General features: G+C 42.3%; 1 protein-coding gene and 1 long non-coding RNA gene across 6 annotated transcripts; one reads left to right on the forward strand and one right to left on the reverse strand.

Moving 5' to 3' along the window:
* Positions 1-4,345: 4,345 nt before the first annotated feature.
* Positions 4,346-5,756, reverse strand: LOC120967731 (uncharacterized). Its single transcript, XR_005761453.2, has 2 exons — positions 4,915-5,756; positions 4,346-4,836 (listed from the first exon to the last, which is right to left on the reverse strand). It is a non-coding gene; the product is annotated as an uncharacterized lncRNA (long non-coding RNA).
* A 7,444-nt stretch (positions 5,757-13,200) lies between these two features.
* Positions 13,201-16,962, forward strand: LOC109745850 (pre-mRNA splicing factor SR-like 1). 5 transcript variants are annotated; one of them, XR_002228659.4, is made up of 7 exons: positions 13,202-13,467; positions 14,191-14,496; positions 14,782-14,838; positions 14,925-15,005; positions 15,334-15,405; positions 15,667-15,703; positions 15,914-16,009. XR_002228659.4 is itself a non-coding variant. In XM_020304962.3 (6 exons), exons 2-5 carry the CDS (start codon positions 14,209-14,211, stop codon positions 15,697-15,699), a joined length of 474 nt encoding a protein of 157 aa, XP_020160551.1. In that variant the 5' UTR covers positions 13,202-13,467; positions 14,191-14,208; the 3' UTR covers positions 15,700-15,703; positions 15,914-16,962. The 5 variants fall into 5 exon arrangements, 2 of the variants coding, with proteins under 2 accessions (XP_020160550.1, XP_020160551.1); XR_002228661.3 differs by lacking the exon at positions 15,667-15,703 and having other exon boundaries at positions 15,914-16,962; XR_012203952.1 differs by having other exon boundaries at positions 14,782-15,005; positions 15,914-15,930.
* Positions 16,963-22,209: the final 5,247 nt, after the last annotated feature.

Here is a 22,209-nt window from a genome sequence, read left to right on the forward strand (position 1 = left end):
CATATTTGGTATCTTCCTTAAGTTATCACGTTGATGGTGGCGGTTTCCCATAGGATGCATCCTATTTGATTGTCGTAGCAACTGCGCGCTTCATCAGGCTTTGGCTCGAAATTTTCGAGGTCCACCGCCATGACCACCAGTATTATAGTGTCGAGCTGGTTTGGGCGATGTATCCTCTTCGCTTTTGGTTCTCTACCAGCATCGGTGCCAATGCCGGTGTCGGTGTCGGTGCAACCCTCGGATGTGACAGGGGGGCCTGCAACCGCCGTTGTTCGTCCAGATACTCGAAAAAGTTGTGTGCCGCCTAATAGACGTCTTCACAGTTACCAGAACCCCCACCTTCATTGTTGTTAGCCATGTTTCCTACGATTAAGTCTGCTCGCTTAATTCTAGACCTAATAAAATGAATAATGACATAAAAAAGGGCATATGTTTTACTGAAATGTTGATTCATTCTCGTTCCAGCAAATCCTGGACACTCGATATATCCTAGTTTCTAGCACAAGTCATGCTGAAATTCACGGAAAATTTGGGCATGACCTTTGCTAAAAAGTGGATAAATCGAGCGCCTGAAATTTTCCAGAACGGAAATGAATCAACAATCTGGCAAAACATAGGCCACTTGAAATCAAATTCCCTGCAAACAATGTTCAAATATCCATCTTCGACACCGCAACACATGTCCAAATATACATGAGCAACCACATGTCCAAATTTCAGAAGCTAACTCGAAAACTAAGTGTAGAACAAAATTCAGTTAACTACTAATAAAACAAAATTCAATTAACTTTAGTGCTCTATCATGATGAAATGAACAAATTCAGTTAACTACTAATTTCATTCATTTAGGTCATTCAGTTAACTTCTAATCATATAAAATTCAGTTAAATTCACCTAATTAACCTAATGTACCACTACTACTAGCAGCAACTGCAACATATATGAACATCTAGTTAACCTAATTAATATCTACTGGTACCACCACTACTAGCAGCACGAATACAAATATCCTAGTAATTAACCTAGTTATAGTAATGTACCAAACTAATAACATTTTCTTCATTTTGTTCATTAAAAAACATCTATGAAAACAAAAACTCTAATTAAACCCTACCGCCCTAGTTAAACCATACTGCCCTAACTTCTCTAACCTAATGCCCTAGTTAAACCCTAGAACCCTAATGGCAGGAAGAACCGAGGCAGAGAGAGATAGGAGGGTGGGGGTTTACAGAGAGGGTGCTCGGGAGAGACGGCGGAGGGGAGGTGGAGGTCAGGGGAGATGCGGCTCCCAGGAGGGTCGGAGGCGAGGCGACGTCGAGGACGCAGGGGCGTCGACCACGAGGAGGCAGGCGGTCGACGGCGGGCTCCAGTGAGGGCGAGGAGGCAGGGGGTCGAGGGCGGGCTTCGGTGACGGCGAGGAGGTGAGAGGGATGGGGAAGAATGGGGAGTTGGGGAGAAAGGAGGTAGGCCCGCCCAGGGGTTAAATCAAAAGTAGAAGTAGCGCGGGTAGCTAAGTTAGCTATAGCGCGGGTTCAAAAAACGCGCTACTGCTATGGTGTTTAGCTATAGCTCGGGTACAAAATCCGCGCTACTGCTATAATTTTATTTTTATTCTTTTTACTTTTTCCTTTCCTTTCCTTTCCTTTTTTCTTTTCTTTTTATTATTTTTCCTTTTTTCCTTTCATTTCTTTTCTATTCCATTCTTTTTCCTTTTAATTTTACTTCAATTTTTTGTTACAAACCCGCTACTATTTCTCACATTTTTCTTTTTCTTTTATTTTCCTTTTTCTTTTCATTTTCTTTTTCCCTTTCCCCTTTTTTCTTTTTTTCTATTCCTTTCCTTTTGTTTTCATTTCCTTTTTCTTTTCATTTTTATTTCCTTTCTCCTTTTTCTTTTTCTTTTCTTTTCTGAAATACGACCTCGCCAGAACCATGCATGGTGGGAAGAAGGGTATACAATCACTACTACAGGATGCTGCTAACGCGACACTACAATCAGAGACCCATCGACGAAACTGTGTGCGATTCATTAATCACAAACAATGATGTAAAAAATCATCAAAAAAGATGCAAAACATTTGCGATGGTGGATAAACCAAACACGGTTCAGATTTTAGGTGCGTGTGCGATGCGGGGCATACGGTTGATCCATACGAACTGTTTGCGATGAGACAGAACAACAGAAACGGGCAGCCAGATCAAGGTGTGTCCGATATATGGCATACAATTCGCTCCGATGAACCGTTTGTGATGAGACGAAATAACAGAAACGGACGGCCAGATGAAGGCGTGTGCAATATACGGCACACAGTTCACTCGGATGAACTGTTTGTGATTAGGCAATACAAAAGAAACGGTCAGCCCGATGAATGTGTGTGCGATATACGGCATGCAGTTTACTCGGATGAACTGTTTGCGATGAGCCAAGAGAACAGATACGGTTCAACTTAACAAGATGTGTGTGATACGCGGCAAACAGGTCTGCAATCGGAAATGTGTGGGAAGACTGATAACAACACAGACGATTTCTTTTAACAAGCCATGTGTGTTGTGAGCAAACGATTGTTGGTACACAATTGTGAGTGATTGATGAAAACATCACCGACGGGTTCCATTGTTTAGTCCATGTGCGATGTGATTTGTTCTGTTCGCACAACATCTACGTACGCTCTGTCTACAAAGCATCAACATATATACTTAAAAAGATAGAATTGCATAACCAAATTAAGCATACAATTACACAAGTGACTACACACATAACATTTCCACACATCAAGTAAGCAATTACATGCATACTAAACTAGGAAAAACGAGGATATAATCATCTACTTCTTGTTGCGATGACGCTTGCCATTTCTCTGCTTCCGGCTGGATCCCTGGCCGTTTTGGGGAAGGAGGCACTTCCTCATGTCAACGATCCGCCTGTACACTTCGTAGCTCATGTACGCCTCCTTGGCCGCGTACACGACGTGAGCTTTGCCGAGTTTCTCCATCCAGGCCGAGTGCCAGGCACGCTTGTCCTTATTGCAGGAATCCTTCATGTCTCTGTAGTAGGGATCGATGATGGCCTCGGCGAGGTGAACCAGTGAGTCCTTCTCATGCTCGTTGCTGCCCCAGATCTTGTATTGGTCGTGGATGTCGACAAGATCCTAGCAGGTGATGCCCGAATTCTTGAGCACCTTTACATCGTTGGTGATGTCCACCATAGCGAACATGTAGTGGGGGCTGTTGACAAACCTGGCGAAACGCTCGCAAGGCCTTGTGACCATGCAGTAGTGGTAGACGAGGACGTGATTGCGCATGCACATCTGGGCGACGACGACCTTGGGACGAGACCCGGTACGAGCGCGGGTGTACTCGAGGTCGAACCCGACCACCTTGTACTTCTCCTCAGCAAGCAACAGCTCCACGATGTGGATGGAATGCTCCACCTAGACCGGGTTGTTGGTGTACACCACCGAGAGCTCCGTGAAACCTTTTGTGGGTGTCCACCACGGCATGCATGGTGAACTGCTGCTCGTCGTCGGCAGCGCTCGGAGCGCCATTGGAGCCACCCAGGATACCCTCTAAGAATTTGTCGTGGTGGGTGTGCTTCTTGCAATAGTGGGGCGCGATCGAAAGGTTGAAGAGACACAAGGGGTAAATGGCCGCTGTAATAAATGGAGGTCGGCCGGCCTGTAATCGTCACGTCTTGTCACCGCGTTTATAGCTGAGGACTCCAGTGCACGCTTGAGAACTCCACACGAGTTTAGTTTGACCACGCGTGGGCTCGAAGATGCGCCAAATGTATCATTGGTGAGCCTGTTCCCGCGCAACCGCGTAGTTTACCGCGCAAGCTTCCCGCTCGGCTAGTTTGGCCACGCGTCGGCTAGAAGAGGGGCAAATCATGGGTGTTTATAGGCAAAAAAGCTTTGTAAAATCGAAGTGTGTCGAATGACTTCGGTCATAAGTTTACCCGTGGGTGATGAGGTCAAAGTTACACAAAAGGGTAATGATGGACACTCGAATGCGATAATTAATTATGCGCTCTACAGGACACACGGTTGAAGAAACCAGCTGTGTACAATGATGTCGAAGATGAATTTGTTATCTAAAACTAAAACAGACACCGCCAAAGTGCATCAAGCGTTGGCGGTGCGAGGAAACCGGCTAGTTAGCCTATACGACTCTGCCTGTGCCTTGTACAGTTGTACTTGTGACTTTGTTTTTTTCTAAAAAATAATAAAAGTTTTTTGAGCGAAAAAACAATCTCTACCACTTAAAAAAACGTAAGGTTCTCATTTCACCTTTCTTCCCATCACCCCTTCATTCCAACATTCCCTGTATGATAATCAATCAACTTAAGTTACTTAGATTCGAAACCAATTCCACTTTAATTTACTTCCAAACTTCTGATCAAAATATAAGGTAATTCAGGGGCAGAATTTGACGAACATTTATTTACACAATCACATTATTATGGACAGGTAAATCATAAGCTAATATATTAGTAGAATATTTATATCCCGTTGCAACACATGGGCATTGTTCTAGTCTTTACCTAATAATAAAGCAAATTGGGTTTCTGCCCATACGTCGTTGGTATTTTGCAGAAAAGCCCTTGAATTTTCCGGAAATTGAACCCGCAGTACAATTTTAACTGTTGCTCGAACGCGGTCAATAGGGAGCTCGCCCTCGAGGCGAGGAGGAGGCCGCCGCGATGCCTACACGGGCGGGCACGATGGCGACCACTCCGGCCAGATCCGGGCGCGGGAACGGCAAGGGCAATGGAGGCTGGCCGGATCTGTAGGCCGCGGGGCGGTACGGCGCATCGGCCGACGAGGGAGCTCCAGGTGCCTATGGCAGAGAGAGGTTAGAGGGAGACAAGAGGAAGGGGGAGCAGGGGAAATGTGGCAGGGCTGCGGCGCTGCTCACCTGGGGCGGCGACAGCGCTCGGCTCCGGCGAGCGAAGCGACGGCCGGGTGGAGCATGCGCAAGCGTGGGGAGGCGCGGCGGCGAGGTTGGGCGCTGGTGAGGCACTTGTGCAAGAACTAGGGAAGAAGGGCAGGGAAAGCGTGCCCGCTCACCTGAGGCGGCGATGGCACTCGGCTCCGGCGAGCGGCGCGCCGGCAGGGCGGAGCATGCGCAGGCGTGGGGAGGCGCGGCGGCGAGGTCGGGCGCTGGTGAGGCGCCTTCTCAGGTGAAAGAACTAGGAAAGAAGGGAAGGGAGAGCGTGCCCGGGAGACTGAGATAAGGCAGAGGGTGAGGACACATAGGGGAATGTTAAATTGTGATCCAAATTATACCGTGTTGGACTAGACGTAGTACAACTGGTGTTGGCCTTTGCGTTGACGTTGACGCGTACGAGTACAACTCGTTTACTTGTCCTCCAAGAACTCTCATGTATTGCCCTCATATATACCCCATGTAGTCGCACCTAAGACGGCATGTCGTCTCGTGCTTGTAATACTCCTCCTCATAGTGATTGCGCCTTCGTGCGTCCGTGGTTTTCTCCCGCAAGGGTTTCCACGTAAAAATTCGTGTCTCGTTTATTTCTCGTTATTATCTAACAAATGGTATACAGAGCCAAGTTGCAGATACGAGATTTGAGACAAAAGAATTAGGGTTGCGGTTGGCGTCGCGTTGCAAGTCGCTGAGACCGATTTCGTCTGTGAACCGCCTCTGCGATCCATAAAATCGCAGGTTTCGCCGATCCGCCTGATCGGTTTTGCTTGGCTCGCCTACCCAGCGCTTCAAGTCCCGAGAGGATTCCTGTGTGTGAGCTCCACGTCGATCCGCTAGCCGCTGCTCTCGCGTAGCTGCTGATCGAGTAATTCAAGTAGTAGTACTACTTCTGATCACGTGAAGATTGAGCAAGCCCGTAGCAATCAGCAAGTACCTCCACTAGTACTCCTGTCCTACACGTGAAGGCTACAGGGTTACTTTTTCCTTCTCAAATTGCTACATCCACATCCAAACGATATCCAGGTGCTATTTACTCTGTTTGTTTAACCCGCGTACTAATTCTATCAAGATTTTTTTCTACCGGCTTGTACTACTTTGTGCACACAGATTAATCTACTCATGGCATCCATGAAGTACGATCTTCCGCTGTTGGACCGTGACACAAGGTTTACCCTATGGCAAGTCAAGATGCAGGCGTTGTTGGCACAGTCCGACTATGACGAAGCACTGAATAGTTTTGGGAAGAACAGAATTCAGGACTGGACTGATGAGGAGAAAAGAATTGATTGTAAGGCTCTGTCACAGATTCAACTCCATTTGCATAATAATATTTTGCAGAAGTTTTGAGCGAGAAAACTGCCGCCGCTCTATGGTTAAAGCTGGAAGGGATTTGCATGACTAAAGATCTCACCAGCAAGATGCATTTGAAGCAAAAATTATTCCTGCACGGGTTACCCGAGGGAGGTAATGTTTTGAATCATATTTCTGAATTTAAAGAGATCATATATGATCTAGCTGCAATGGAGGTTAAGTATGAAGAGGAAGATACTGCTTTAATGTTACTTTGTTCACTGCCAAGTTCTTATACCAATTTTAGAGACACCATATTATACAGTTGTGATACTCTCACGCTTAATGAAGTTTATGAAGCTTTGAACTCTAAGGAGAAGATGAAATTAATGGTGCCTCATGATGGTTCGGGTTCATCCCAAGCCGAGGGATTATCTGTTCGTGGCAGGACAAAGGAGAAGAACTCCAATAATGGAAACAAAGGCAAAAGTAAGAACGGCTACAGGGGTCGGTCGCAATCCAGAGACAAGAAATATTGCAGATATTGCAAGAGAGATGGGCATGACATCTTAGAGTGTTTCAAGTTGCAGAATAAAGAAAAGAGGAAAGGTAACAAACAAGGTGAAAATTCTGCTAACGTTGCTCGTGATGATAGTTCCGATGATGCTCTTGTCATTATTGCTGGATGTGCTGAGACCAATGATGAGTGGGTGCTTGACACCGCATGCACTTTTCATATGTGTCCACATAGAGATTGGTTTAATACTTTTGATTCCACTTCTGCTGCTGGTTCCGTTTTGGGTTTTGATAATTCACCATGCAAGATTGAAGGCATAGGTTCTATTCGAATCAAGATGTTTGATGGCATAATCAGAACTTTGACAGATGTTCGGTATATTCCGAAGATGAAGAGAAATCTAATTTTATGAGTGCCCTTGATGCAAAGGGATACAAGTATTCAGGTGGAGATAGTGTTTTGAAAGTCACCAAAGGTTCCCTTATTGTGATGAAAGGTGATTTGAGTTCGACCAATGGTCTTTATTACCTTCGAGGTTCTACCGTTTCAGGTAACGCTACTCCAGTTATTTCAAAGAATTTTGATTGTGATGCTGCTAACCTTTGGCATATGCGTCTTGGACATATGAGTGAACTTGGTTTGGCAGAGTTAAATAAGAGAGGTCTTCTTGATGGATATGAACCTGGTAAATTAAAAATTTGTGAGCATTGTATCTTCGGCAAGCATAAGAGGGTGAAGTTCAACACTTTGACTCATACAACCGAAGGCATTCTTGATTATGTCCATTCTGATTTATGGGGACCATCTCGCAAGAAGTCACTAGGTGGTGCTAGTTACATGCTGACTATTATTGATGATTATTCGAGAAAAGTTTGGCCTTATTTCTTGAAGCATAAAGGAGTGGAAGATTATGATTGAGAGACAAACTGAAAAGAAGGTAAAAATACTTCGCACTGATAATGGTATGGAATTCTGTTCTAAGCAATTTAAGAATTATTGCAAGTCTGAAGGCATTGTCAGACATTACACCGTTCCTTATACTCCTCAACAAAACGGTGTTGCTGAGCGTATGAACATGACCATTATTTCCAGAGCCCGTTGCATGTTGTCCAATGCAGGTTTGCATATGCGTTTTTGGGCTGAGGCTGCTTCCACTGCTTGTTATCTCATTAACCGTTCACCATCTATTGCTCTTAATAAGAAAACTCCAATTGAGGTATGGTCTGGTTCACCTGCTGATTATTCACAATTGAGAGTTTTTGGTTGCACTGCTTATGCTCATGTTGATAATGGAAAATTGGAGCCTAGGGTTGTTAAGTGCATCTTTCTTGGTTATAAGTCTGGTGTTAAAGGTTTTAAATTGTGGAATCCTGAAACCCAGAAGGTTGTTATTTGCAGAAATGTTATTTTTAATGAATCTGCTATGTTACATGATGTTTCATCTACTAATGTTCCCGTAGAAAGTGAACAACAGCCTATTGTTCAGGAGCCTACTGTTCAGGTGGAGCATGTTATTGATTCAGGTGATACATCTGGTAAGGAAATTGTTGATGCACATGATGATCCCGTCGTTGATGATGAACATGTCACTCCCACTCGAAATCAGCCTATTGTTCCACCCAGTTGGAATTTTGCACGTGACAGAGTTAGGCGGGGTATTAATAAACCTGACAGGTTAATTGAAGAGTGCAATATTGTTTCTTTTGCTTTATCTGTTGCAGAAGAAATTGAAGGTAATGTTGAGCCTTCTTCATATACCGAGGCTATTATTTCTGGTGATAGTAATAAGTGGATGACCGCTATGCATGATGAGATGGAATCACTTGAAAATAATGGCACTTGGGATTTAGTAAAATTGCCTAGAGAGAAGAAACCTATTCATTGCAAGTGGGTTTTCAAGAGGAAAGAAGGTGTTTCTCCTAATGATGAGACAAGATATAAAGCAAGGTTAGTTGCTAAAGGTTACAGTCAGATTCCAGGTATTGACTATAACGAAGTCTTTTCTCCTGTTGTGAAGCATAGCTCTATTCGCACTTTACTCAGTATTGTTGCCATGCATGATTTTGAGCTTGAACAATTGGATGTTAAAACTGCATTTTTACATGGAGAATTAGAAGAGGATATTTATATGGAACAACCTGAAGGTTTTGTTATTCCTGGAAAAGAAAAGCTTGTCTGTAAGTTAAAGAAATCTCTTTATGGATTGAAGCAATCCCCTGGACAGTGGTACAAGAGATTTGACACCTTTATGCTCTCTCAAGGTTTCAAAAGGTCTAATTATGATAGTTGTGTTTATTTGAAAACTGTCAAAGGTTCAACTATTTATTTGCTCCTTTATGTTGATGATATGCTTATTGCTGCAAAGAGTATGTCAGAGATTAATGAACTAAAAAAGCAATTGGGTAATGAATTTGAGATGAAGGATTTGGGTGCAGCAAAGAAAATTCTTGGCATGGAAATATCCAGAGATAGACCATCTGAAAAAGTGTATCTTAGTCATAAGGGATATATTGATAAAGTTCTTCGTTGTTTTAATATGCATAATGCCAAGCCAGTAAGTACTCCGTTAGCTGCACACTTTAAGTTATCATCAGCCTTAGGTCCTAAGTCAGATGCAGATATTGAGTACATGTCTAGAGTTCCCTATTCGAGTGCAGTTGGTTCACTTATGTATGCCATGGTTTGTTCTCGTCCGGATTTATCTTATGCATTGAGTGTTGTCAGTAGATACATGGCTAATCCTGGAAAAGAGCATTGGAGAGCAGTTCAGTGGATTTTCAGATACCTGCGAGGTACTTCTAATGCTTATTTACAGTTTGGGAAAACTAGAGATGGACTTGTTGGTTTTGTTGATTCTGATTTTGCTGGTGATTTGGATAAGAGAAGATCACTCACGGGTTATGTTTTTACCATTGGTGGTTGTGCTGTGAGTTGGAGAGCAACTTTGCAGTCTATTGTGGCTTGTTCCACTACTGATGCCGAGTATATGGCTATTTCTGAGGCATGCAAAGAAGTTATCTGGTTGAGAGGTTTGTATACTGGGCTTTGTGGAGATTCATCTTGCCCTACCATATTTTCTGACAGTCAAAGTGCCATATATCTTACAAAGAATCCAATGTATCATGAGAGGACAAAGCACATTGATGTCATATTTCATTATATTCGAGATGTTGTTGCTGAAGGCGATTTGAAGGTATGCAAGATAAGTACTCATGATAATCCTGCTGATATGATGACAAAGCCAGTTCCGACCAATAAGTTTGAGCTTTGCTCAGGCTTAGTTGTTATTTCTCACTAGTCCTATGGACTTTGACGCACAAGGTGTTTATGCTGATTTGGATGGAGTTATTTACTTTCTTCTGACTACTGGAGGGAATTTGGATCAAGGTGGAGATTGTTAAATTGTGATCTAAATTATACCGTATTGAACTAGACGTAGTACAACTGGGGTGGGCCTTTGCGTTGACGTCGACGCGTATGAGTACAACTCGTTTACTTGTCCTCCAAGAACTCTCATGTATTGCCCTCATATATATCCCATGTAGTCGCACCTAAGACGGCCTGTCGTCTCGTGCTTGTAATACTCCTCCTCATAGTGATTGCGCCTTCGTGCGTCCGTGGTTTTCTCCCGCAAGGGTTTTTACGTAAAAATCCGTGTCTCTTTGTCTCGTTTATTTCTCGTTATTATCTAACAAGCACGAGCAGGGTGAGGACACATAGGGGAAGCTTTGCAGGGGAAGAGAAGCAAGCTCGAGCTGTGCATGTGCGTGCGGGCTGGCAGAGCAACCGAGCAGGGCGGCCCGTCAGCAAGAAGACAACAGCGGCGTGCAGCATCGGCCTTGGCCAAGGTGGCCACGGACCCGCGGTGAAGCCTTTGATGCGGTAGAGCTTGCCCTGGTCATCCTTGATTTGGCTCGCCGAAGGTGGAGCTTTGGGGATTAGGTGAGGCGACGGAGGTGGGTTGGGACTTGGGAGGCGACAAAGGTGTAGCAACCACCTCCATCTAGAAGCACCGAGGAGCGACGTGGTAGGAGGAACGGCAAGAGGCAAGCGATGACGTGCACACGGGCATGGCAGCCAGGGGGAGGGCAAAGAGGCAGACACCAAACACACGGCAGCACGGGGTCGCAGCCGGGCATCATCGGCGCTCGCCGCAACAAGCGCGGGGTCGCAGCCGGGCATCATCGCCGCTCGCCGCAACAAGCGCGGGGTCACAGCCTGCTCTGCCATGTGCTACTTCAATTACGAAAACCAGATAGAGATGAGAGAGATGGAGCGACAGAAAATAGAACGAGCGGTGGAGGGTGGAGATGAAATGATAAGCTTTGAAGCGTGGCCTTCTCTGCTAGAGCGAGGCGTACACGTGACAGGATGACTAATGGTGTACGTGCCGGCTGGAACACACAGCCAAAAGTTGTTTATCTCAGATTTTTTTAATCCTTCCCTGTTAATTAAGAAAAGGAGGATGCACAATACATACTTTAGGGTTTTTTAACCTAGTATAATTGAAACCACTCACAAACACGAATATATACTCATTTCTTGAACGCACACATGCACACGACTAACTTTATGAACACCTTCAGCAAGAGAAACGTCTTCTCTCACTAAACGAACATCGATGAAAGTCTGAAATAAAATTAAAATAATGCGGGCCACAGTGTCAAGTCTAGGACTTGGATTCTGGTGGGTTAGGATACCACTATCCTTATAACTATCCAACCACAGGTACTTCGCATTTTGAACCATACATCTATATGCGCACGAACGAGAGTATGGGAGAGACCCATGGGAGAAAGTATCATTTTTCCTTGCGTTTGGGCCAAGCCCAAATAGGGCAAAAAAACATTAGGAAAGAAGATAGATAATCTTTCAAATCAAATAATCTTAAGTGAAAACAGAAAACCTAAATAATCAAAATCTTTAGGATTCAAATCTTTTGATAATCTAAAAGATCCTTTAAATTAATTATTAAACTCTCAGGAATTACACTGTATGTTTCTCCCGCTAAAAGAAAATTTCATGCAACATTATTATTCCATCCGATGTCAGTGTAGAGCTGAAATATGCGCCAACAAAGGACGTTGCGATAATTCTACACTTACGGGCAACATGACACGGAAATCACCTACGGACTCTTCTCCGCCAATCTCTCCCACCCCTGATTTTCAATGCGGGTCCCATCCCCTCCTGCTTTTCAATCAATGTTTCACAGCTCAGCCCGTAACAATATTCAGTAGGAATCAGGGTGTAAGTGTAGCATTTCTCAGGACATTGGGTTGGCCTCTTCACATCAACACTTCATGATCCAAAAAAAATTTGCAACCCGTGGGAAAACACGCGAATATGCATCTTATAAAGACGAGGGTAACCTTATTTCAACGCTTGTGAGAATTGGATATAAGTGGTGTGTAATGTCACGTGAAGTAGGTTTTGTGATTCTTTTGCACATCAACATAGGACATTGCACACTGATTTAAATGCATGGTAAAGGAGGACGTTACCAGGATTGTGGGGTAATTATGCAGCTTGACATGCAAGATAAATGATAGGAAGTATAGTAGGAGTTCCCGTAATAAAAGGAGACGACGTTGCACAATGATTTAAATACATGGTAAAGGACGACATTGCCGGGGTTAAAAAAGGAGGACCTTGCCGTTGGCATTAATATTCCTTACTAAATTTACGTGAATTTTATTTTCTGCTCAAACACACGATTTAGTTTTTATTAGTTATTTAAATCCCATTACCTTTAATGATCTTTATATTGTCATGATGCTATGAAGAAATCAAAGTTTTTCCATAAAAGATGTTGTCAATCAGCCGAATTGTACCCCATGTTCGATATTCAATTGATACATCGTTCTTCCAGCTATTAATATTCCGGACCCGGCCAACCTTTGTTCATAGGAACTAGAAATATTTCTCCGGACGTTGCCATCAACATTAATATTCCTGACTAAATTTGCATTAATTTTATTTTTCATTGAAACACACGATGAAATTTTTGTAATTATTACATTTTATTACTTTTGATGTTCTTTATATTGTCATGATGTTATTAATACATCAAACGTTTTTTCGTAAAAAAACATTGTCAATCAGATCAATTTAATCTGAATCGTACCCCATGTCCTAAGATCCATGTGGTGAACTCGTGATCCTCAACTGATACATATGTTTTCCGACATAAGAACCATTGTCCCCTGACATAGTTCCTTGACCCGGTCAACCATGGCTCATAGGAACCGAATTTTTTTCTGTTGCAACGCACGGGCATTTGTGCTAGTAATAAAAATAATAAAAGTTGAAACCAAGAATAACAACAATAAAATCTCCCATCAATTTGAAAAAAGAAGAGGAAAAGAGCCCAACATGCAGTCTGGTTTTGTAACGGGCAAAACCTCGCGGAGAGCCCAATAAAGGGCATCAGCTGCTTGGAACAGCCCAATAGATGATTGGATTCCGAGTCGTACGCGACTCTCCCACCTCCACAAATCCACAGCCGACCCTCCCCTCCCCTCCCTCATCCATCTCCGGCTACCTCCCAGCTACCGACGAATCCCAACCATCTCACCCGCCGCCGCCGCCGCCGAAGCCGAAGCCGCCACGAGTTCATCATCTACCGAGTGTCGTCATCCCGTCTTCTTTGGGGGTCTCCGCGAGCCGCCCGCGCTCTTGGAAGCCGAGGAGGTCCTGGGTTCGCCATCCTGCGTGTGAGTATCTCTTTCTGTCTCTGCGTACATAGATTCATCTCGCCAGTTATTAGTTAAGTGGAGGCAAATTACTATTTTGAGACCCTTTTTGCTATTAGGTGCGGAATAGATGAGAATGTACTCTGACGAAATCGTGTACGTTAACGATAGGGTTTTCGATGATCTGTGTGATTAATGGCCATGGAAAATTCTTTGTGTAAAATAGTTCTAGTCTAGTTCTACTTGGCCCCATAGAAATACAAGTGTATGGTGGGTTGCATTTATCCGCATCAGCGATTTGGAGGGATTAAGTTATCGGGGGGAATCCTTAGGCTAGATAGTGGAAAAGGCTCAGTGCAGGTTGTCTGGACATCACAGTGGGGACTCTCTTAATTGAGTACATGGTAAAACTATCAGCCACTCTCGAGGTTTGCTTGCGTGCCATTACTTGTCACTTGTCAGACGCACTGATAGTAACATAGTAGAATTTGTCGACCTTGAGAGCTTAATTGGGCATTTCATGGGTAGTAAGGGACACATGAATTTTCAGCCATTTGAGGTAAAGACTGATCTGCATTTTTCTCAGGTGGCATGTCTGTAAATATTTGCGTAATATTTCTATCAGAACTAAATCAAGTTTTCTTCGTATTTTGGGAAAAGGTTCATTATATTATACTTTTCTACTTGTGTGTGACATAAGCTTTGAGGCTTTAAGCTAAGAGGATCCCTCTGTTTTTGGTCCAGGTTTGTGTTCGCTGAAATATGGAGATACAGACTTCAGGGAAGCCCATTGATATGCTGATGGAGAAGGTTCTCTGTATGAATATTCTTTCTTCTGATTACTTCAAGGAGCTCTACCAGATGAAGACCTATCATGAGGTCATTGACGAGATCTACAACCAAGTTGATCATGTGGAGCCTTGGATGACTGGCAATTGCAGGGGTCCTTCCACTGCATTTTGTCTCCTCTACAAGTTCTTCACAATGAAGCTTACTGTGAAACAGATGCATGGTTTGTTGAAGCATCCTGACTCCCCATACATTAGAGCTGTAAGTTTCTTTGACATAAGTTACTTTTGACAAATACGCGCATCATGGTTGTTGTGTCTACTCGTTACATTTGTTTGTGATTAATGCATGCACTAGGTTGTATGTCAAAGTTGTACGAAAATGAAGTGTTAGTATGTTTGCAGTGACAAACTGGTGTTATCAACCTATCCTAAGCAATCAACTCTTCCATTTTTTTTACGTTCACTTATTACATTTTGGTTATAACCACTAACAGTCATATGACCTGCTTTCTTGGATGGCCTTGTGTCTTGATTTTGGTCCTAGGACACGTGGATGAACAAAGTTTGCAAGCAGTAGTGTACCAGTCTGTGCATTGGATTTGTGAGCATTTTTTGTTTGTCTTCATTTATCGTGTTAGATAATCAGCTGGCCTCTACTAAATAACCAATTGGTGTTTGTTTTTGCAGATAGGATTTTTGTATCTTCGGTATGTTGCAGATCCAAAGATCCTATGGACATGGTATGAGCCCTACTTGAAGGATGATGAGGTATTGCCGTTTTTGAGTTTTCATTTGTATATTTCTTGTACTTTTATGTTTTTTGCTGTTATATGTACTTTCATAAGTCCATAAGACCATAACCATATTGAGCTTCCATTTAATTTCCAAATAATAAGTGGATACAATCCATTAGATGAGCTATATGGCCTGCAACTAGCTTGTTCAAAAAAGATGTGCTAATTGCAGAAGTCATGGTGTACAAACCAAGGAATACAAGTTTATAATTAATAAGGAAATATATCGAGTCCATTTGATTTCATCATTATTAACTAATTAGCTAGTTAGCCATATAATTATTATTTTTGACTTGATGCAGGAATTCTCCCCTGGATCTAATGGTCGCATGACAACCATGGGTGTATATGTGCGTGATCTTATACTTGGACAGGTCTGCATCTCAAGTTCTTGCTTTCAGAATAAAAATAAGTGCACTTGTTTGTTTGACATTTTTTTCCTGTTTATGTCGTTATAACTGAAGAATGTTTGTTCCTTTCTCTATTGGCTCACCTTTCTGTATGTAATCCTTTTAATTCTCATGTGAACTAGATTACTATACTACATGAGTTTATTTCTCCATGCTACTTCTCACCTTCTATTTTCTGATGCTGTTAACAGTTTTTAATCTTGTGTTTATTGTATATATGTTCAGAAACTATGCCAACTAGCTGGACAAATTTCTTAGTCAGGCAAGTCATGATTCAACAGCATAGCTTGTTCATAGTATATGCACTTCTCTTTTCCAAGAAGCTGTGTCAAATTCATAGATAGTTGGTTAAAGGTTTATTTGTGATTCTCAATGGCCATATCACAAGATTGGATTGAATTGTGTCACCTAATTTGACTTTATGTTAGCAAGTTTATATTGACCAGCATGTTGCTCTGTTTTCCTTGTGCAGTACTACTTTGATAGTATCCTTCCAAGAGTTCCTGTTCCAGTAGTTCGTCAAGTAACAACCAATCTTGAGAAGATGAAGCTGCCTACCAAGCTTTCTGGGGTGACTGGAGACAGTCGCCACGGATCAGAGGACACTGCCCGTCGCCCCTCTTCTGTTAAAGCTTCTCTGTCGGTTTCTTTTGGACAGCGTGCGCCACACCGTGCTTCCACACGGGATTCTTCCCTAGTGCGGCGAACAGTCACCCAAGATGATCATCGGAGATCATCTTCACCATTTCGTCGCAGTGTAAGTCGGGAGGGGCCTTACAATGACCGACAGAGAAGCACGGTGTGGCCTTACAATGACCGTTCAAGTCACGACCGAGAAGGTAACCGTTTAAGCTGTGACCGAGATACTGGCCGCTCAAGCCATGACCGAGATACTGGCCGTTCAAGCCGTCACCGAGAGCGTGATCGTTCAAGCCATGACAGAGAGCGTGATTATGACCGTGACAGCAGGGATTGTGACTATTACAGGTCCAGGCATTCAGAAGAAAGAAGGGATTACCGAAGCGAGTGTGACAACAGTAGACACAGACGCTCCAGCTCATGTCATAGGAGCAGAAGCCGGAGTCGTAGCAGGAGCAGGAGCCGGAGTCGGAGCAAGAATGAGCATCGATCTAGTCCATTTGGGGATACAAGCAAAGAGAAGGCTGCTGCTGCCTCGAGTAACCTAGCTAAGCTGAAAGACCTGTACGGCGACGTAACTGAGAAGAAGGATGACGGTGATGCCAGGCGGCTTCACCATGATTCATGTGCCGAGGAGGTTATTAGGCTGGGAGGCCCTAGGTGGAGATAAATTTGAACCGCCGACTCTGTCATCAAGGTCATGTTACTCCACCGTTTGATCTACCGGCTTCTGCATTGACATTAGTGAGAGCTCAGTCTTTGTAAACACTAGTACAATGTCCGTGCGTTGCCACGGGCCTTTTGTTGTATAAATCTTAATGAATTTTTTGGACCCTTCCAATGACATCGCCTCAACACCCTTGTCGATGGATTCTTTTTTAACGTTGACATAATCCATCTCCATCTCTTTCATACTCTGTAAAAATAAATATGTATAGAAAAATACCTTTTGTATTATCATGCACAACAAATATATAAAGAACAATTATTTGTATGCATCTCTTCTGATTGTTTAAAACCCGATGATTTGTCAGTCTGGTTCATCATAAAGCTTTGTCAATAAAAAGCCATCAGTTTTGATCTTTGATCTACAAAAGTAGACATATAAATAATATTAAAATAAAAAATAGAAAACTCATATACAATATATATTCATTGGTCAGATGCTAAATGCGAGTAGATGATCGTTTTTAGTCGGAGTGAGTGACATCGTCCTTTTTAGTAGAGTGAGCCGCATTCCAATTTGAATAAACTGTAAGTTCACATGTATATCACTTGTTGGTAATTATGTTTCAAAAGAAATAGCAAACTTTGTGATGTTGCTTATGTTTCATTCTTGTATCAAGATTGCAAGCTTGTTTCCAGTTTTTAGAAATATTGTTGTAAATTTTGGATGCTTGCATTTCCATCATGTAGATAACTAATATCTTATTTAGAAGAATTCTTGCATTTCCAGCTTCAAGATAGGTAATATCTTATTTAGAAGGATGCTTACATTTCCTGCTCACTGATGGACAGAGCAACGAATTTGTTATTTGGATGTTGAGTTTATTTCATATTCAAAATGCAACGTTTATGTGTCCTTATGTTCACTTCCTAGCACCATATGCAAACTTGCTGACAAGTGACAAATATGTAAATAGCTTGAAAAAAGTGGATGAACAACCTGTAAATTTGAATAGTTGAATGACCATGCATTGCCATGGAATAAAAAAACATAGCGATCGAATAATTGACTCAACATAGAAATATGTTGGACAAGCTGGCATGTGGTTTCCATCCATACAGTAATAAAACTGATTCCCTCTCCATTTCTTGTCATTTCTTCGTAACCATCCTCTCCTTGCAAGAAAATGAAACGATATCTAATCTTCTCCCACCCTTCCTCCTGTTCCACCTTCATGTACTTGTACAAATTATATAAATTTTATCAATTCAAAAGAATATTTTGATTATATTTCTTATTTAAAAGTAATTAAAGATGTACATGGTGGTTAATCCAGCCTTAATTTTTTTACTGCAACAAGGATAAAACTTGAAACTAACTCTAGTACAAATTGAAGCTCACCACATGTACCACAGGTGCATCTGGATCACAATCTCATTCCATCCCCTCCCGAACCACACTTTGAATTTCTCCGTATTAATTGAATCTCTCTAGCCCGCATAAGACATCTAGCAAAGCATTATGTTTAACTTATGGCAATACTACAAATAAAAACATAAAACGTGTAATCAACGGATCGTGATCGGAACACGAATACAAACCAGACAAACAATGCAAAGGAATAAAGATTATTACATTGTCCGTGCATTGCAACAAGGGCATAGATATATATTCTAATGTCTAAATATACCTTGCAATGCACCTTTCTTAGAATTAGATAAAACCATCAGTTTAGGTGTATATTAATACAAGGAATCAATGATGTTGTGACTGGAGGGGAAAATTAAAATTCATGAGAAAGTATTCATCACTGTTTATGCATTTGTACACATCGGTGATTAAGCACGTGAAGCAACTCCTCTTGGTCTCTTCCATAAAATTTCACCTTGCCACTGCACAAAAAAAAAGCTTTCACTATCTTGCAACCTTGAAGTTTCTTCAGAAGCAAGGTTATCACTCTAAAATAGCATGGTCATATTAGTGACCGTGCAAGCTTCAAGATTAAAAACTGATAAGCAGCCTCTTCAAATAATTGTGAATGGAACAAAAAATGTGTGAAAGTTTTTTGCCTTTATCATGCCACTACAACTTGACCATGCTGATTTACGACCTGCTTCCTTGACGGATGGAGAGCGTGTATTTTGTGCAGCACAAACGAAGTAACTACCCAAGGGAGCTCTACAGAGTGAACATGAAAGATGTATATAACAAATGAACCAACTATAAAAAATTCTTTCATGCCCATTTTCTTCTTAATCTCTGATGCCCATATTCTAGCGATGTAAACTACTCTCATTTAAAGCATAGTCAGAGAACTGCTGGCATACAATAAAAGTTTACGAAGTCAACGCAAAACTATCATATCAGCAAAAGGCATGCTTATAAGGAACAGTACCGTCGAAGTGTGTGATCATGGTTGCATCAGTTCCATGAGCTTCCGTTTGCTTTCCCTATAATATTCGAAATTAAAAGGTAAGGCTAATTGGATTAAATGTAAGATGTTGGCATAGATATTATTCAGAATAAAAAGAATCTCATGTTTAACCTTGTCAAGTTGCAGACTACACGGACAGAAGGCTCGGTAGGTTCTTTTTTTCTCGAATATGCACGAGTGTGCATATCATATATTAAAGAAGAAAGGCAAAGAGTGCCTCCACCATTGGTTACAGGGTTTATATTACATGCTAATCCTCACCACTCACCCACCTCTCTACCCTAGTAAAGAAGGAAGTTACATTCCTTTTTAGAAGTCCCGCAGAGGACCAGACCACACCCTCATCTCTCACTCTTTGTAACAGCTGATCTATAGACGGCCGTGCTCCATCAAATACAATAGCATTCCTGTGCTTCCACAACTCTCATCAAACAAGCGCGAATATGGTGCGTAGATCCTTCGTGCTCAAGTTGTTCACTCCCTTCTTGTCAATGGCCCACTCGGCCAGCACATCATGAGGGGAGGGGGTCCATTCTGGTTTATCCAGCGAGCCATAGATGGCCGCCCAAGCAGTCCGAGCAAAGACACACGATAGCAGTATATGATTGATCGTTTCGTCCTCTTGATCACAGAACGACATGCATCCTGATGAGGTAGACCCCTTTGCGCAAGGCGATCCGAAGTCCAGCATCGGTCCTTCATTGCCAGCCATGTAAAGAATTTGCACTGCAAAGGAGCACGCGACTTCCATGTTAGATCCGCCATAGGTATGACCTCCCTTCCGCAAAAGCCAGCCGCGTATGCAGATCTGACCGAGAAGTGCCCCTTCGTCTCCCACGACCAGGCTATTTATCCGGCAAATCCTCATTAACCACGACCAGGCTCGGTAGGTTCTGTTCGGGCTCTTCTAACGCCTCTTGTGGCTAAACACTCAGACATCAAGGAAAAAAGACTTGTACCACTGATCTGATTGGTAATAACAACGATACATGTCTATAATCCTGACACTGTTTTTATGTCAATACAGTTGAAGATATAAGATAGAATAAGGAGGAATAATGGATATGACTTCCATCAATAAAGGTGCGGCTCAATCTTGAAGCCTGAATAAGGGCCGCCTCGGGCTGACTGCCCTTGCCTATTTCAACTGAAACACCATCACCATGTTTTACAACAACAACGACATTGTCGTCCAAGAGGTCCATATCATCAACATGTCCTTCTTCGAGATTGATGATCTCATCACAAGCAACCTTGACCCATCCATGGTGCTAGTTGGTTGTAGTGCCGTCCTGCGGCTGATGCTGAGATGGCAGAGGAGGCTCCACTCCATTTGCATCCAGTGAGTCCGAGAGTCCGAGTGCTGGACCAAGCTCTGCTATATGAAAATTTGTTGAGAAGAACTATATTGAGAAATGTTAAAAGAAAGTAAGAAACACATAAAATATACATGAGCTGAAGATTATTCGGGCGCGGAGGACTATACCCGACCCGAATATTGATAGAAATTCCAAGAATAGATATTTTAAATATTGATAAGGTATTATCAATCATATGGGCATGGAAGACCCCCTGAAAAAAAATTGAAAAAAAATGAATAAGTAATGTTGAATATTTAAGCAAGTTAAATTAAAAATAAATGAAGCAATGTTGAATATTTAAGCAGCCTTGGCATGTATGTACGCATACACTGGCACAAAGATTCTTGAAGGCAGAAGAAGCTCTGAAGGCTAATCGCATGAAGATCTGTATGGCCGAAGAACAAAGACTGGTACACAAAGGCCAGCCAATTATTCACCGAGAGACAATGCCACGTGAAGAAAGCAAATATTCCTGAAGATTGAAGTTTGTCGGCACTCTCTCTCGCACTTTTCTATATTATTAGAAGGACACGCGTGTACCCTAGTAGAACACGCGTGCATACTACCGTGTGTAAAATAAGTGAAGGAAGGCTCCGAAGGCCTCCCTTGCAGCCATCCCTCGCGGCTATAAAAGGAGACGCTGGGCTCAAGAAGAGAACACATGATGGGAGAGCACGAAGCACTCAAAGCATCGAGACCCTCCACCAGAGCACCACTTCCTTAGTAGTTTAGCCACCACCACTGCTAATAGAATAGCCAAGAAGGCGCTTAGTTCGCCAAGAGTTTGAAGGTAATTTCCTAGTTGTGTGTAATCCCTTCGGGGCCTCCCGAAAGGGAAAACCATATGTAAATTATGTTGTGGAAATGATGTAGTTTCTTGGTCTCATTTAGTATTTTTATTTATGAATTTATGGGACAAGTTCTTATGCTAGGGATCCTATAGGAGAAACCTCTGCATGTGTAGTTCTCTGTGTAGCCCAGAGTGGCGTTTGAATGAGAACCTTATGGCCGTAGAGAAGTGTTCCCTTCGGGTGGAACTGCCTAGGAAGACGATAAGAATTTACCCCATAAATTTGCAATTAAAACTGCTAAGTGAACGTAACTAGCTACATCTGATACAACATAATGATAAATATGGTGAGTACTGAGTAGGATGTTACACGACTGCGCAGTCGAATTGTTGGCCTCGCCAGCCCATAATAGATCCTGCATCAAAGATATAATCAAGTTAGAACGTGCAAATAATTGAATAGAATTAAATATTGTGGTGAATAGTAAAATACTTTTCCAAATAGTGTATTGAATAGTAGAGCACTATTGTGAATAGTGCCCTACCTAGTGAACAGTAAATACTGTTCAAGATAAAAAGCATACGTGTCTACCACTTTCACCTAATCCCAAATTAACCTAATCACATATCAATGTAATTACTATAAAAAATTTATTCCCTATATTGTTGGTATCAGGTCCAGTGTTTAATCATTGAAAGGTTAAAATATTTAAACTTAGAAGTTAGCGCAGGTAAAGTAATAAATACTAAGGAAGATCTAAATATAAGGTGTAGAGTAAATCCCTCTGAAGAGCATATCTGGCATACATCTCATAGCCAGTTAAATACAGTCGTCGATTTGATATATAATTTTTACATATCTTGGGGAAAAAGACAA

Source organism: Aegilops tauschii, chromosome 1 (genome assembly GCF_002575655.3).
Source record: "Aegilops tauschii subsp. strangulata cultivar AL8/78 chromosome 1, Aet v6.0, whole genome shotgun sequence".
In the NCBI taxonomy this organism is placed as follows: domain Eukaryota; kingdom Viridiplantae; phylum Streptophyta; class Magnoliopsida; order Poales; family Poaceae; genus Aegilops; species Aegilops tauschii.

What these genes read in the sequence shown, in the direction of transcription:
- LOC109745850 (XM_020304961.4), top strand. Translation starts at nt 14,209, where the DNA reads ATGGAGATACAGACTTCAGGGAAGCCCATTGATATGCTGATGGAGAAG. An exon ending in ACTCCCCATACATTAGAGCT is followed by an intron (nt 14,497 to 14,924) that starts GTAAGTTTCTTT and finishes TTGTTTTTGCAG; the next exon opens with ATAGGATTTTTGTATCTTCG. An exon ending in GTGATCTTATACTTGGACAG is followed by an intron (nt 15,406 to 15,913) that starts GTCTGCATCTCA and finishes TTCCTTGTGCAG; the next exon opens with TACTACTTTGATAGTATCCT.